General features: G+C 44.1%; 1 protein-coding gene across 2 annotated transcripts in view; it reads left to right on the top strand.

Moving 5' to 3' along the window:
* The window catches only part of RPTOR (regulatory associated protein of MTOR complex 1), a 328,366-nt gene that overhangs the window by 212,510 nt on the left and 99,484 nt on the right, over positions 1 to 16,372 (top strand). For both annotated transcript variants that reach the window (XM_081849519.1, XM_081849518.1), the window contains exon 11: positions 13,736 to 13,837. In XM_081849519.1, the coding sequence (XP_081705645.1) occupies positions 13,736 to 13,837 (102 nt within the window). The remainder of the gene's footprint in view (positions 1 to 13,735; positions 13,838 to 16,372) is intronic.

The following is a 16,372-nucleotide window of genomic DNA, read 5'->3' as shown; positions in this document are numbered from 1 at the left end:
TTTCTCGACGATATCCTGATTTTCTCGGAATCGCCAGAGGATCACGATAAGGACGTGAAGGAAGTTCTGCAGAGGCTGAAGGAACACAGGCTGTACGCCAAGTTGGAGAAGTGCCAGTTTGATGTGAGAGAGGTAGATTTCCTTGGCTACAAGCTGTCCGACGAGGGACTGGCCATGGACAAGACTAAAGTCCAAGCGCTGTTGGACTGGAAAAGCCCTCGAAATCGGAAGGAGGTCCAGAGGTTCATCGGCTTTGCCAATTTTTATCGCAAGTTTATTAAAGGTTTTGCAAACGCGACGGCGGCAATCACTGACACCCTCAGTTCCAAGAAGAAGAAGTTCGTCTGGACCGAACAAGCAGAGCGATCCTTTCGGAAGCTTAAAAGCCTTTTCGCCTCCGAGGAGCAGCTGCTGCACGTGAATCCTGGCAGGCCCATGCGGGTAGAGACAGATGCATCAGACAGAGCAGTTGGGGCCGTCCTCTTGCAAGAGGATTCGCAAGGCAACTGGAGACCGGGTGCATTCTACTCCCGGAAGCTCAGCAAGACGGAGCGCAACTACACCATATGGGACAGGGAGTTGTTGGCCATTCATGCAGCTTTCAAAGCGTGGCGACACTTCTTGATAGGAGCCAAGCACACGGTGCAGGTCCGCACGGATCACAAGAACTTGGAGTATTGGCGGACGGCTAAATTGCAAACCCAACGACACATGCGCTGGGCGGAATTCTTTGCGGATTTCGATTTCAAAATAGAATACATCCCTGGAGACTCCAATGTTATAGCAGACGCGCTGTCCCGAAAGCCTCAATACCTGGAGGAAGTAGCTCCAATCGCAGCAAAGTACATTTTCGCACCGCAGGCGTGGACGTGCGCTACCATCGCAGTCGACCTGGACGCGGTGCGACGCGCGCTGCAAGAGGATCAGTTTGCACAATCCAAGATGGAGGAGCTCCGCAGAGGGTCGCCTGACAACAATGAGTTTCAGTTGCAGGATGGACTTTTGACTCGCAAGGGCGCCCTTTACGTGCCCACCGACGAGCTTCGCGCCACGGTTTTGCAACAATTGCACGATGCCCCGAGTGCGGGCCATTTCGGCAAAGAGAAGACGATGGAGTTGGTGGCAAGGGACTTTTGGTGGCCCCAGATGAGAGGAGAGGTGGCGGACTACGTAGCCAGGTGCGATATCTGCCAGAGGTCCAAACCAGTGCATCAGAAGCAGGCGGGATTGTTAGAACCGCTGGAGACACCGCAGCAACCGTGGGAGAGGGTAGCGTTGGACTTTGTTACAGACCTGCCCAGCTCCAGAGGTAAGACGGCGGTGTTAGTGGTTGTGGACTTGTTCACCAAGATGGCGCACTTCATTCCTTGTGCCAAGGTGGCGACGGCAGAACAGACCGCAAAGCTCTTCATCGATCACGTCTTCAGAGTGCATGGACTACCGCAGTCCGTCTTGTCCGACAGGGGGCGCCAATTTGTTTCCACTTTCTGGCGGAAGCTTCTGGGCATCTTGCACGTCAAGATCAACCTGACGTCGGCGAGGCATCCACAGACCAACGGTCAAGCGGAGAGGGTCAACGCGATCATGCAGCAGTACCTACGGTGTTACGCCAACCAGCGACCCGCGGCGTGGGTGGACTACCTGCCGATGGCTGAGTTCGCCTACAACAACACGAAGCACGCATCCACCGGGGTGACGCCTTTCTTCGCGAACTATGGACGTCATCCCAGAACCTTCCCGAGCTTTACAGCACCTGAAGGGGGGGGACCTCAAAATGCCGACCAGTTTGCAGCAGAGTTGCAAGAGGTGCACGAGGAGCTGCGGAGACATTTGGAGCTGGCAAAGCAGGCGTATAAGGTGCAAGCCGATAAACACAGAAGGGCGGGGGAAGACATTCAGGTTGGGGACTGGGTATGGTTAGCAGCCCACGCGATGCCGGCCAGGTCGTTGGCCAAAAAGAAGTTAGAACACAGGCAGCTAGGACCATATCAAGTTGAGGCTAAGATCAATCCGGTGGCTTTTCGCCTAGCCCTTCCGGAGGGCTCCAGGGTGCACCCGGTCTTTCATAGGTCGGTGCTCACTCCCTACAAAGCCCCACACAGGTTTCAAGAGTCAGGAGCACCTCCAGAGCCACGTAGAAGGGCGCCTGAGGGAGGGGAGTCGCCAAGACCAGAACCTCTTAATGAGGTCACAGAGATACTGGATTCACGATGGGGGGAGGAGGGAGTTGAATATTTTCTCGCCAGGGAAGGCACTCCAGTCTCTGCAAATAGCTGGGTGCCGGGTTACGCTTTGGACGAACCCCTGTTGAAGGAGGAGTTTCATGCAATTTTTCCGCACAAACCCATGCCCGAGGAGTATTTTGATGATTGGCTTTTCACGCCCACTTTGTCGGGCAGCACGTTCGGGGGTTTCTCCTCGCCCGAGGGCTCTACGCCCAAAACAAGCCCGACCAGGGATCCCCGCCTGGGGGGGGGAGAGACAAACCCTTATTGGTGGGTGGATCAGCCAAGGGAGGTATGGAGTCAGAGGTGGATGATAGGTCCTTGGCAGGCAGCGCCAGGAGAAGCAGTGAGGGAGGAAGAGACTGTGATGCCTTCAGGGGGGGAACCCGAGTTCGAACACGCGTATACGGAGCTGCCAGAGGAGAAGATTGACGTGGACACCCGGTATCCTGAACCGACCCAGGAAGAACCACATTTCCCTCAACCTGCACCCAGCGACCGGGAGGGGGGAAGGGGGGGCTTCGAGGGGGGGATGGATGTCAGGGTTTCTGGGAGAAGTGAGGAGATGGCAGAGGAGACGGAAAGCGAGTGGGAGGAGGGAGAGAGAGACGAGGAAGAAGATGACGGAATTCGAAGGGAATCTATGAGCCTAAGCAGTGAGTCAGAGGATTCCCAAAAGGGAGCTAGCATGATCAGGCGAAAAGCAGGAGAAGAGAGAAGCTGTGAAAAGTCAGGAAAGGAGGGGAGAAAGCCCAGTGAAGCACAGACGCTGTCAGAGGGGTCTCAGCCGGAACGGAGTAAAGGGGGTGGAGTTGTCAGCCTCTCGGAGGGAGGAGGAACAGGAGAAAACAGAGAGAGGGGGTTGGAGCAAGGTGTTCAGCCGGAAAGGGTAGAGAGTGGAACAGGGGGCAGTATAGAGGACGAAGGAAAGGTCAAAAGCAACGTACGCGCGCCAAGTTCAAACATAGAGGCGCGCGGAAGTGGGGAAAGCTCAGAGGAGGAGCCCGGCCCCAAAGCCAGAAGGAGGGGGCAGGAGGCGGCAGAGGATTCAGCCTCAGGCGAATCCCGGAAAGAGAGAACCCAGGGGGGCAGAAAGACCCTGCGGAAAAGAAAGGAGAGGAAGAGGTGGTCTAGAGCCAGGCTATTAAGTTGGTGTGGAGGAGGGGAGGAGTCAGAGGGGGACTTCGGCGGTCTAACGTGACAGACGTACAGCCACAATGCTGAACTGTGAAAGAAGCAATTATCTTCAATAAACTTTTCCTGTAAGTAAACTATAACGGAGTAAGGTCTCTCGTGAGCTGGGACCCACCTGGGTGGCTGTGACAACATGCAAACACACACACACACACACACACACACACACACACACAACTTTTTAAATGGAAACCAGCTCTGGGAAGTGTGATTTGCAATGGAGAAGCTACTGTGGGAGAAATGTTTAATGCTTTGTCAGCTAGCATTTTGCACCTTTACTTTTCCCCCTAAGCTACTTCTGCCACATAGATTTCTAGAGGTTTCCAAACTTTTCAAGTTGGTGACACACTTTTTGGACATGCATCATTTCGTGACACAGTAATTCAGCTTTGCATCATTTTGTGACACAGCAACTCCGTTTTACTAGTAAACTGGAGGTTAAACTAAACCTTTCCAGCCCCAGGAGGAGCGTGGGGAGCATTCACACTGCAGCTGACACACTAAAGTATTGGAAAGTTCTGCCCTAGGGGGAGAAACACGATTTCAAGGCCAGGGGAGCAATTCTGAGCAGAGAAATGGTTAAAGCACCTACCTTGCTGCTTCTCCACTCTAACGGGTTTCTCCCAAAGCTGCCTTTTCATAACAAAGTGGATATTGAGGTTTATAAAACATGCAAAGCTTGCATGTAATGTTTAGTTTGTCATACCCTCAAAAAAAAAAAAAATGTAAGTGACCAAAGTAAGCTATCCCATTTCAGACAGACTGGTGTCTTAAAATGCCATTGTGCCCCAATTACGTATAAAAAGGGAGGGGGTCTGTTTTAAAAGCAAAAGGGCCACATAGTGAAGAGAGCCTATAGTCCAGGCTTCCTCAAACCCAGCCCCCCAGATGTTTTTGAGACTACAATTCCCATCATCCCTGACCACTGGTCCCACTAGCTAGGGATCATGGGATCATCTGGAGGGCCGAGTTTGAGGAAACCTGCTATAGTCACTCCTCCTCAGCTCTTTTCTCTGAGCCCAGTTCCGCTATTAGAACTTGACTGAAGAGTGCCATAAGGGGACTCATTATAGAGAAGTAGGCTATTAGTCCACCATGCTTGGTATCACCCTAAACTGTGGTTGCTATTTAGATCTTGCCAGTTTCCAAATGCTGAAATAACGTATTATGCAAATTCTTTAATTGAATACTTTAGCGAAACTGAATTGGCCCCAAACTCACACAATTGTTATAGCTAGATATTCAATTCACAAAAATTTATCTCACATACAGTGGTACCTCAGGTTAAGAACTTAATTCATTATGGAGGTCCGTTCTTAACCTGAAACTGTTCTTAACCTGAAGTACCACTTTAGCTAATGGGGCCTCCCGCTGCTGCCGCGCCACCACTGCACGATTTTTGTTCTCATTCTGAAGCAAATTTCTTAACCCGAGGTACTATTTCTGGGTTAGCAGAGTCTGTAACCTGAAGCATCTGTAACCTGAAGCATCTGTAACCCGAGATACCACTGTATTCATTCCTTTCACATGGCACTACCACCTCAGAATTTATGTGGAGACTTGCTTATTTGGAATTATTTCCCAGTCAACATTTCTGTCTATGTGATGTTGGTATGTACACCTTTCCACACAAAGGGAGATTTTAGTATGAGGCTCTAAACAAGTATTTTTTTCACATGCAGTCTGAAGTGGTAAAGCTGTATTTCAGAGCTCTACAACATAAGCACCTGCAAATACACTCTCATCACTTCTTTCTTCTTGTCAGATGGACTGTTGTGGTTGATCTTTATATAATTGAGCAGTGGGCATATTCATGTCAAGAGGAAGGTGCATTTGTCACCAGGCAAGCATCATGAGAAGAACTCCCCCTCCCCATCTGATGAGATGGCAGTTTGCCAATGTTTGTCTGTGGCTATCTTTGGTGGGTAGGAATGCGTAATTTATTGAGTCATTTGACCACGCTATATCTATATTACTGTTGACACAGCAAGAAATGTATTTGAGAGAGAAATGTCAATAATGGTTGGCATCACCTGCAGAATGCTGTAATATGTAAGACCCGAGGCCTTTGTCTATTGGGTCGGGAATAATAACGAAGGTAGTATAATAAGGGAAATCATTCCGGAGTTTAGGAGAGTGGGTGACTCAGTCTTAGCAGCAGGCCAGGAAAACTGTCAGAGCTGTGAATGTGTCTGATAGTATAAAGGTAGGTGTGAAGAAGGCCCATAGAAATAGATTACTATAGAACAAAGGACTCTATGAATGCTGAAGGGGTGAAAATGATTTCTCAGTCTGTTTCAGTTTCTAGAACTCTGAGGTGGGCAGCCACCTACAGGCAAGGCAGTGATGTATGTGTGATAAGCTCCATCTTGGTGGCTATTGCAATACTGAGCTTTTTGGACAAATGTATCTAGATATATTACACTGACTGGATGAGAGCCCAATAGAAATTTATTGGAGTGGAAAAAAATTGCAGTCAAGTTCTCTCGCAATGACAGCAACCATCTACGGCCATAAAAATGAATTATTCCTATACAAATGATTAAAGTCTTGAAGCTAATGACCAGAGGGAAAAACTAATGTGTAACCTACTGGAGAGTGTTTTGACATTTCTTAAAGATTCCTCAATACAACCTGTACTTGGCACATAATATTCCTGCCTTTTGTGGCTGAAAGGGAGTAGCACTCTGGTTACAGGAATAAAACGTGTTCTCTCCCTCACAATCTCTAAAAACAGCTGTGGATCTTTGTCTGTTTGTTCGAATGTGTTTGTTGGGCATCATTTATTTAACATAGCTTTGAAAAAGCTGCTTCTGGATTTGTCAGTAGCAAGTGTTTTAATGTGACTTGGCTTGCCTAATTGTGTGACAAACAAGTATGACTCAGAATATTACGAGGCCTTTAAAGTAAGGGCATTCACCTTTAGTTTGCTTGAGTTGTTGGCATCCATCTGTCTCAGGAGACAATGGAGGAGTGTGCCTTTGGAGTCGAAGTCAAACCAGTGGAGAGAATATTGGATAATTTAAATAAATGAAATTGCTCAGAAAATGAACATTTTATAATAAATTAGTGTATCCAAATGCATATAAACAGACAGTAAGTGTGAGGGCTCGCTTCCTTCCTCATCTTGCATGCCTGACATCAGAGGAAACATTCTGCTTTGTTAAATAATAGTTTTAATATTAAGAGGCACACAGCACAGGCAGTTGGTGACTGTGCCATGTGCCAGCCCCTCCTCCAACTTGGGAATCGTGATTGTCATATCAGCCAGCCTCAGGTCTGTGGCTGCTGTTGTTGAATGCCAGGTTGGTGTGAGCATCATTGGAAACTGTAATTTAACAAATCAAGTTTCCACTTAAGTTGGGCATGCAAGAGGAGTAGGAGGAGGAGGAGATAAGATTGGGGAAAGGAGTGTTTGAGCTTGTTCAGTCACAATGCAACAAACTGTGATTTGTTAGAGCAGCTGTGTAATGTCTGAACGAGAAGTATGTCCTTCCGAAGCTTTTGTAGTGTGGCATCTGCATTGCTTATATTTCAAAAATTATTCTTTTAGCTAATCTGGAATAAGTACTGCCTCTTACTTTTCTAGTTGTTATTGTCTGTTCTTGAACATTGCCTTCATCAGGGACCCTTTGTGTCCAGTTCTTTAGCCACTACAGAATGTTGTTGTTGTTGTTTAGTCGTTTAGTCGTGTCCGACTCTTCGTGACCCCATGGACCAGAGCACGCCAGGCACTTCTATCTTCCACTGCCTCCCGCAGTTTGGTCAGACTTATGTTTGTAGCTTCGAAGACACTATCCAACCATCTCGTTCTCTGTCGTCCCCTTCTCCTTGTGCCCTCCATCTTTCCCAACATCAGGGTCTTTTCCAGGGAGTCTTCTCTTCTCATGAGGTGGCCAAAGTATTGGAGCCTCAGCTTCACGATCTGTCCTTCCAGTGAGCACTCAGGGCTGATTTCCTTAAGAATGGATACGTTTGATCTTCTTGCAATCCATGGGACTCTCAAGAGTCTCCTCCAGCACCATAATTCAAAAGCATCAATTCTTCGGCGATCTGCCTTCTTTATGGTCCAGCTCTCACTTCCATACATCACTACTGGGAAAACCATAGCTTTTACTATACGGACCTTTGTTGGCAAGGTGATGTCTCTACTTTTTAAGATGCTGTCTAGGTTTGTCATTGCTTTCCTCCCAGAATAATACAGAATAATGTTACACAATTGCTAAATAATCTCTGTGGTTAAGAAACAAACCACCAGATTTGAACCACACACACACACACACACACACACACACTCTTTGCATAAGGATTTATATTTTTCTCTTTACTTCTCTTTTGAAGGACTGGTGGACATTTAAAAGTAAACAAACAGCTCAACACTGGATTGCATTTTTAATCCATTTTTGCCAACTCCTATTTGTTTCCTGTTTGTCTACATAGACTAGGAAAGAAGTTCATCTTTCCATTAAATCCTTGCCTTTGCTGGCCTCTAGCTGTTAGTCAGCTTTTGCGTTACAGCTGCATCCTAAAACTCTGTGTATTGTAAAATTGAGGGGTTTAGTTTTCTATTACATTGCTTTTACACACAGTGAATTGAACATGACTGAGCATTCTAGATCCTAACCCCCATTTCCTAATCAACATTTTGCTCTCCAATCTATCAGGAATTATTGTGCAGCAGACTAAGTTAGCTTCTGCCAGCCAGCGGTAATCCTATAAGAAATTGTGGTTTAATGGAGGCTCAAGCGTTAGCCACGAGGGGGGAGAGAATTTAAGTATTATTAAGGTTAGTCATTCGGTTTTGTAACTGGGCTGGCAGACGTCAGAGTCAGTATCTCAGATGTCAAATGTTCTCACACAGGGTTTCTTAAACATTGTCATAGCAAGTCTTCCAAGGTCAAAGAACAGTTTCAACCTCCATGAAAATACCTAGGGAAAAATAATAGGCGGAGCTAATTCAAATTATAGGGAAAGAGTGGGGTACATTAAGGGGGGAAGCGGGGAGCATGGGATGCTTTGAAATGTTCAACATATAGAAGCAAAGAGACAGGAAACAGCTCCTTCAAATTCTGATGAATTGTCCCGCACTGGATCATAAAATTGGGCCCTACAGTTTCTTATGAAGTGTGATGGTAAATGTAGACAGTTACTCCTTTGCTGTTCACATTCTAGTCCTCAGAACAAACTACTTATGGGACTGTAGACCAGCACAAAGGAAAAAATAAAATAGAAGTCCCTGCTTCCCAAAAAGTATCATAAACAGACAACTAATGGGGTGGAAGCTGCTCTCTGGAACTGGGAGGCTGCCTTGTAAGGAAGGACATGGTACATAACCCTGAAGACTGGGCTCCAGCAAATTTAAACATACCACTACATCTCTAATATATTTCATTGATGTGATGACACGGGTAATTATGCAAACTCACGATACAAATTCCAGCAACTGGTAATCAATGAAGTGTTTCTTTCTTTGCTTCTAGAAGCTGGCAGGCTGGGCAGCTGGGAGACAGAGCTATGCTTGATTTCTTTGGGAATCCAAGGCTGCAGCTATGGGAGAAGCAAGACCCTTTGGGGTCTTAATGCTGTGAACCCCTCTGTCATAGGCTTAAGTTGTATATATGGGTAAATAAACCATATATAATAATTAATAATTAATAATAATAATTTATTATTTGTACCCCACCCATCTGGCTGTGTTTCCCCAGCCACTCTGGGCGGCTTACAACAAAGATTTAAAATACATTAAATACATATCAGAAAGACACCACTGTCCCTCATTCTGAAGGAAACACAAACCCTGAATATGTGCCTGGAACCCCTGGAATCTTGCACTGCTGTACCCAGTAGCGTCTTTCAGGTGAGGAATTTTCATCAGCACAAACATTTCTGCTTGCAAGACAAAACAGTCTCTCCCCCCATCCTGTCCAGGGAATTCTCCCAACCCTCCTGAGAGGATTTGGGAGAGATGTGAGGGGAGGGAAAGCCCTGTTGGACTAGTGGGAACAGCTGTGCTGGCTTTCACTAGCATACCAGGTTAGCTGACTCGGCCCTTAAAAAACAGTTCAGGGATTCTGTGGAGGCTGCTTCTGAGAAGAAAGCTGAGGAGAAAGTGGGAAAGCCAAGACAATTACTTCATACTATTTAACAGTATCAACTGTTTCAGCAACTTTTTCAGTAGCTCTTAAATATGTATTTTGAGAAACTATAAGTATGGGTGTAAGTTCACAAAGGCTAGGGCAATGACAGCTGGCTTAGGATCAGCTGGATATTGCAACTGAAAACTGCTAGCCTGTGGGTAGGCAAGCTAAGGCCCAGGGGCCGGATCCAGCCTAATCGCCTTCTCATTCCGGCTTGCGGACGGTCTGGGAATCAGCATGTTTTTACATGAGTAGAATGTGCCCTGTTATTTAAAATGCATCTCTGGGTTATTTGTGGGGCATAGGAATTCGTTCATTCCCCCCCCCCCAATATAGATAGATAGATAGATAGATAGATAGATAGATAGATAGATAGTCCGGCCCCCCACAAGGTCTGAGGGACAGTGGATCCGCCCCCTGCTGAAAAAAATTGCTGACTCCTATTGCTAGCTCGTTACTGAGAGAAAATGTAGCTTCTCTCTCTCTCTCTCTCTCTCTCTCTCTCTCTCTCTCTCTCTCCACCCACGTGTGAGAACAGGAGTGAGAGTCTGTGTTTTCCACAGAAGCTTATGCCATAATAAATGTATTAGTTTTTAAGTTTCCACTGAACTGTTGTTTTGAGAATGTAGGGCGATCATCTGCTTTTCCCAGCCCAAGCTTAGTGTGCTACTCCTTGAGGAGTTAAGCACTTCCAAAATCAAGAGTTCTCAGCTGGCCTATGTGTTATGATCACTACGTGAAATACGTTTGGAAAACGTGTAGTGTGGTTCCCCATCAGAACCATGGTGATGTAGTGTTTAGAGTATTGAATTTGGGCTCGGGAGACCGGGGGGGGGGGGTGTGTCAAATCCTCACTTGGTCGTGAAATTCAGTGGGTGACCTTGGGCCGGTCACAGCCTCTCAGCCTAACTTCATGGGATTGTTGTGAAGATAAAATGGGGAGGGGGAGAACTCTCACAAGCTCCTTGGAGGAAAAGTGGGATACAAGTACTGTATTGGCCCAAATATAAGCAGCACCCAAATATAAGCTGCACCTTTAAAATTCGGGGGGGGGAGAAAAAAAGACAATACCTGAATATAAGCTGCTCCCTTAAAATTCCGCAGGAGCTCACACCCATTCGGTTTTACCATATGTATGTTTCAGCAGCAATACCCGTAAAAGCCAGTTTTTGTAAGGTCACAAATTTAAGCCCCACTTTAACTTTTCGTGGTCAGAATTTGGGGGAAAAGTGAGGCTTATATTCAGGCCAATACGGTAAATAAAACAAAACTTGCCCCTTGGTGTGAAGAGTTTTTGAATAACTGCCAAGGAAGTCTTCTGGTTGTATATAAACTTTTATTTTCTTGTGTCAGGAACAATCTAGATGACTAGGCACTCTACATGTGATGGTGTCACGTGGAGCAAATTTTACACTCAAGCTGCGGTGGCCTAAGCAAATAGGCCTGCCCTAATTCTCTAATAAACAGCTTGTATCCTTTTGCTGCTTGGTTGTCCTCCCCGTAAGCAGTTCTGCATTTAAAAAGCACAACTGCTTTTTAACTTAGTTTGTAGATATTTTATTCAGGGAGGACATACCCTACGTTTTGTGATGTCCTGCTTTGCAGAAATGTGATTAACTTTGAGATCTTGTTACTTATTCAAGTCTTGTGCATATTAATCTCAGTTCTCCCCAAGACCTCGTAGAGAAATATAGTTGTACAACAATTCATTGCTGTCAGTGATTCAAGCAGATAAATCTCTCTGATTCTGCAAATGAAAAAGCAGATTAATTAGGCATTCATCAGCATTATCAGGGCTCCATGCTGGTTTTCCCAATTTAAAAAATTATGCTTCCATGGCATTTGGCATAGTGAGGCACCTCTTACTTTACAAAACATCCTTGGAGACACACACAAATACACAAATTCTATGAAGAGACCCATTCCTTTTGAGGAGTAGTGCTGTTTCTGGCTCTAAAAATCAAGGTGCGGTGGATGGAAACTGTAATGTGACATTCTTCTCAGCACTTCCTACCTGCATAGTAGAGAACACCATGCAGTAAGGGGGCAGGAATTGCTGTTTGGCAGGGGTGGGGAACCTAATCCAGACCTCCCCTTGTGGCCCACCAGGCCATTTTGGGCAGACCATCCCCACTTGCTCTACACCCAACATAATACATGATACCAGGTGAAGGGCAGGTAAAGGTGGAACTTGACTGAAAGGGATTTTGCATAGAGTGTTTTGCCACCCCTGTGCTTGGTGCTTGGGATGAACTGAGCACAGGGTTTGCAAAGCCTTTGTGCAATACTTTCAAGGTGTGTTTGCACTGAGTTTGCATTATTGGGGGGAGCTATGGAAAACGGACCTGAAATATACTGCGTGTTATTTATTGAAGGAAAACCACATGAAAATGATCCACAGATGGTAGTTAACTCCAAGTAGACTAGTGAAAATGTTTAAAGCTAAGACAGGCACATGCTGGAAGTGTGCAAAGAGGTAGAAGGATGTGGTGGTCATGTAAAGTAATCAAAGAATTCTGGGAAATGATTTATCAAGAACTGAAAAAAAAGTTTAAGAGAACATTTCCCAAGATACCAGAAGCTTTTCTTCTGAGAAAAGTAACAATAAAAGTCCCCCAACACCACAAAAAAAGGCAGTCAGAATTTTGCTTGTAGCGCCAACCAAGGAGGAATGGCACTTTGAGTTATTGGAATATTCGGAGTTAGCAGGTCTGACTAGTAAGATAAGAGAACAAGACGATCAAGAATACAAAAAAGAATTGGAAAATGTTTGTAAAGTATTTTTTAAATCAGTATAAACAAGTGAACAGATTAGTAGGACTTGAATAAATTCGGCAGTACAAGAGAAAGTAGGAGATAATAAATAAGAAGAATAGAACTTGGTAACTTAGAGTATGCGGAAGAGTGGGAAAAGAAAAGATACAAGAGAAGGAGAGGAAAGGAAGTCTTCAGGTGTTTTGTGTTGTGTCCTTGGTTTGTCGTGGCTTTGTTTTCATTTCCCCCATTTTATTCTTTACTTATTTTTTTTTAACTCTATGTAAAAACGCAAATAAAAATTACCGTACTTTCAAAGTGTGTTTGGGAAGGTTGCACAAGGGACATTGGCAAGTGCCAATCTCCTGATGTCATTATGATGTCAGTTGACATATGGATTGTCCCACCCGGCTGTCAAAGTTGGCCCACATGAGTGTGGGGAGATAAGTATTTGGTCTGGCCCATCAGGCCAAAAAGATTCCTCACCCCTGTTTTGGGGGATATCCAAATTGGACCCAAGAGTGGCCTGCATAGCTTTGTGTGCTCCATCCAGATTGTAATAGTATAAACAGTATACATTTTATCAAATAAGAATAAATAAAATTTCAATTGAATGTTAGTATTAACCATAGGCCTCCACATAAATAAATTAAATCAAGGTTTGCATGTGCAAAAAGAGGTAGGAGGTAGGTGAATGAGGCCCCAGAAAGGTCTTAAGATCTCTTTAAGTTCTATATAGTTCTAGTAAGACATATCTTACAACCTAGTTTTGTACTTATATCCATACATTGTCAAGGGTAGCAAAACTGGAAGATAACCAGTAGATTTCTTAGACATTTATATCACTGAAATGGAATATAGGCATTTTGTGAATATCTTTTTCTTTTTTAAAAAAATATAGAGAGATGAGTTTTGCTTGTGCGTGGTTTTATTTTATTTTTTTACACCATCTTACAGAATTTAAAACTGCATGTATGAATTGTGAATGTCTTTGCCGAGACAGAAAAACATTTTTCATTGTTGCTGAATCATTTTCACCTTGGACTCAGTAAATGCGGCTCCATTGCACAGAATATATGAAAGCATAGCCATGAAAAAGAAATGAATTTGTGCCCTGTCAAAGTTAGAAGTGGAAAATGTGCACAGCGGATTAACCATTCAAAACTTATATGTATGAGCTTTCTCCCATTTTCTTCCCATTTGTTTTAGTAGACGAATGATTTCGAGTAGTTGGTTCACAGCAGGCTGTAAAATCAGCGTGGAACAAACTTTTGCTAATGTTATGCTGAGGTTTTTTAAAAAAAATGTTTCCCCCACTGCTTTGTATGTCATAAACAAGCAAACCTGGAGTTCCTGCATAGTTTTGTTTGCATACAGTTTTCATGATAGTTTATAATGACCCACTGCCCATTGTTTCCCCAACAGCACAGCCCATTCTTTGCTGAGCAGCTAACAGCGTTTCAGGTATGGCTAACGATGGGAGTAGAAAACCGCAATCCACCAGAACAGCTTCCCATTGTGCTGCAGGTGAGTTGGCAAGCAATAAGACTGCTAGCTTCACTGAGGCTGCTGCAGCAGCAGCATGTGGACAACCAGCCAGCTGCAAATTTGCTCAGTATGTGTATATTTGCGTGCATGCCTTTCCCTGACTGCTTTGCTCTCTGCCAGATGGTGTTTGGGTAAATAAATTATGTGGACTGCGTTGGAGACTAATTGGAGCTGATTGTTTGCTGGGCCTTTGCTGAAAAAGACACATTGCACACAAGCATAGTCCCACTACCCCACCCCCTAAGTGCTCCCCAGGTGAGCATAAATTGAGGTTGCAGGCCATTAGTCAGTGCTACGGAATTTAACTCCTTCACCTGTTTTCTTTTGGTGCATCAGCAAGGCACTTGCACAAAACAGCTAGTCATGTCACCCTCTCTTTCCCACCCACAATTTACTGGCTACTAGTGACCAGTGCTTTTTTCTGGGGGGGACGCATACCCCTAAACATTTTATGAATCTAACAGGAGAAGAAACTAAAATTTTGTTAGTTTATTCTCTAGAACAGTGAATCATCAGTGTGTGAAGCAGTGTGGAATGTGTGCGGGTAATGCATGTTCTTTGTACTTTTGTCCATTTACTGTATTTATTTCCCCTGCTTTGAACTATAAAATGGTGATTTTCTTGAGTCAAAATGAGAGTACCCCTAAACATTTTTTAAAGAAAAGAAGCACTGCTAGTGACAATAGGGACTTATCTTTCCAACAGGCTTTTGGGAACTGACTGCTTTTAATGAAAGGGCTGGTGCCATGCTGTTTTTATTGTAATTATTTGCATGGTTTTAGCAGATAGAATTAAAACACTCTCTCTCTCTCTCTCTCTCTCTCTCTCTCTCTCTCTCTCTCTCTATATATATATATATATCTCAAAGTTTAAATGTTTTTAATGGTTCTTATTTTTATCTTTAAATTGCCTTGAGTCCTGTCAGGGGAACAGGAGGAATAATAATAATAATAATAATGCTCTGTCTGTTCTGAGAAATGTGCATTGTCTTGCATTAAATGGATGACTCTTGTAAGCTATACAATTTTAGAAGAAGAGTGAGGGGACTGACTGACAAATCCCTAGATTCCATATCAAATGCATAAATGACTGTCTAGTCCAGAGTCGGGGACCAAATGTCAATTCTCAAGTGTGTGAAAAAATAGCTGTTTTCTGCTCAGCTTGCCCTATATTGTGGTGCTGGTGTTGGTTTGTCTTCCTCTTTTTCTCTCTCTCTTTCATTTCATTGCTGTTTGTAGTCAAGAAGGAGAGTTGTACAAAATAAGTAAATGTTATAGGTAATTACCATGTAAAAGAAATAACTGCTTAACCAAAATTTAGAAGTCGTTGAATTCTGACATTAAAAATGCCCCAGCAAGTGTTACCCTTTGCATTTAATATCTGCAAAATGGCATAGCCAGAGATTAATTCACATTTGCTCACTTTCCTGTGCTGAAAAAATAGCACCCTTCCATTATTATTAGAAGACAGTGTGAGGGAAGGGGGTGGTGTTGCTCCTGAAGCCTGTAATTTAATAACAGTCTTGAGCTGGAATTTTGCAGATATAAGTGACTTAGTTTCTCAAGATAAAAAACAGAATGTAAGATCATCCAGGCCTATTGAGACAATAAAGCAAAAAATAGATGTTCCAGCATTTTGGTGGAATATAGAATCTAGTAGTTACTCAGTTCTGCCTTGAGTCCTAACCGCAATGCACAAGTTTCCTGGGAGGCACAGAATAAAAAACAACAAATATATATCACCATTGTACTATCCCATACCTTGAGAACTATACATTGATGCTTGAGAACTGTTCAGTTTTCTAATAATCTGCACAGGTAATGCTGACGGCAACCAAAGAGTGAATCGTTATTTCCTGCAGTTATTTGAGGACACTTGGTCATATTTTGTTTTCATTTACTTGAAGTTAGCCAGTCATAGACTCTTCCTGCTTAGAGGAATGGGACTATCCAAGGGTGTCCATTTTCCTCTCTTATAATAGGAAAGGACTCTCATTCCCACTTAGATCCAGAATCTTGCATCATGGCTGGCAGTATCATCAATCTTTGTGAATCTGACTCTTCATTTTGTAGAGCCTCTGAAGCCTGGGAGATCATTCTTGGAAAGGGGTGATAGATGGGCAGTTTATCTCTGACAAAGCCATGGAGACAGGGAGATTTCTTATCCAGCATCAAATCTGTTGAGAGACTTGACATCAGAGGGATGCTATGATCATTAATTTTGCAACAATATTAAGATACCCACTTGCTTCCTATTGCTGCTTAGGGAGAATTGACTAAGCCAGTAGAAAAGTCAGCACAGAGGGGAGGATTCATTAGGGCCACCAAGTTTACATTGTTTCATTAGATTTGAATCATGATGCAATTTAATTAAATTTGGCAAAGCATGTAGATGTTTTAGCCCCATGAATGTGCCCACTTTCATAGTCCATCTGAACTTAAGTAACTGATCTAGAAGAGAGAGACTTCACTCCCACATTTCTCTCGCTTCTTACTCTTTTGCATTATATTTTCC

This window comes from Podarcis erhardii, assembly GCF_964252035.2.
Source record: "Podarcis erhardii genome assembly, chromosome: 2".
NCBI classification, from domain to species: domain Eukaryota; kingdom Metazoa; phylum Chordata; class Lepidosauria; order Squamata; family Lacertidae; genus Podarcis; species Podarcis erhardii.
This window is presented reverse-complemented; position numbering and strand designations above follow the sequence as displayed.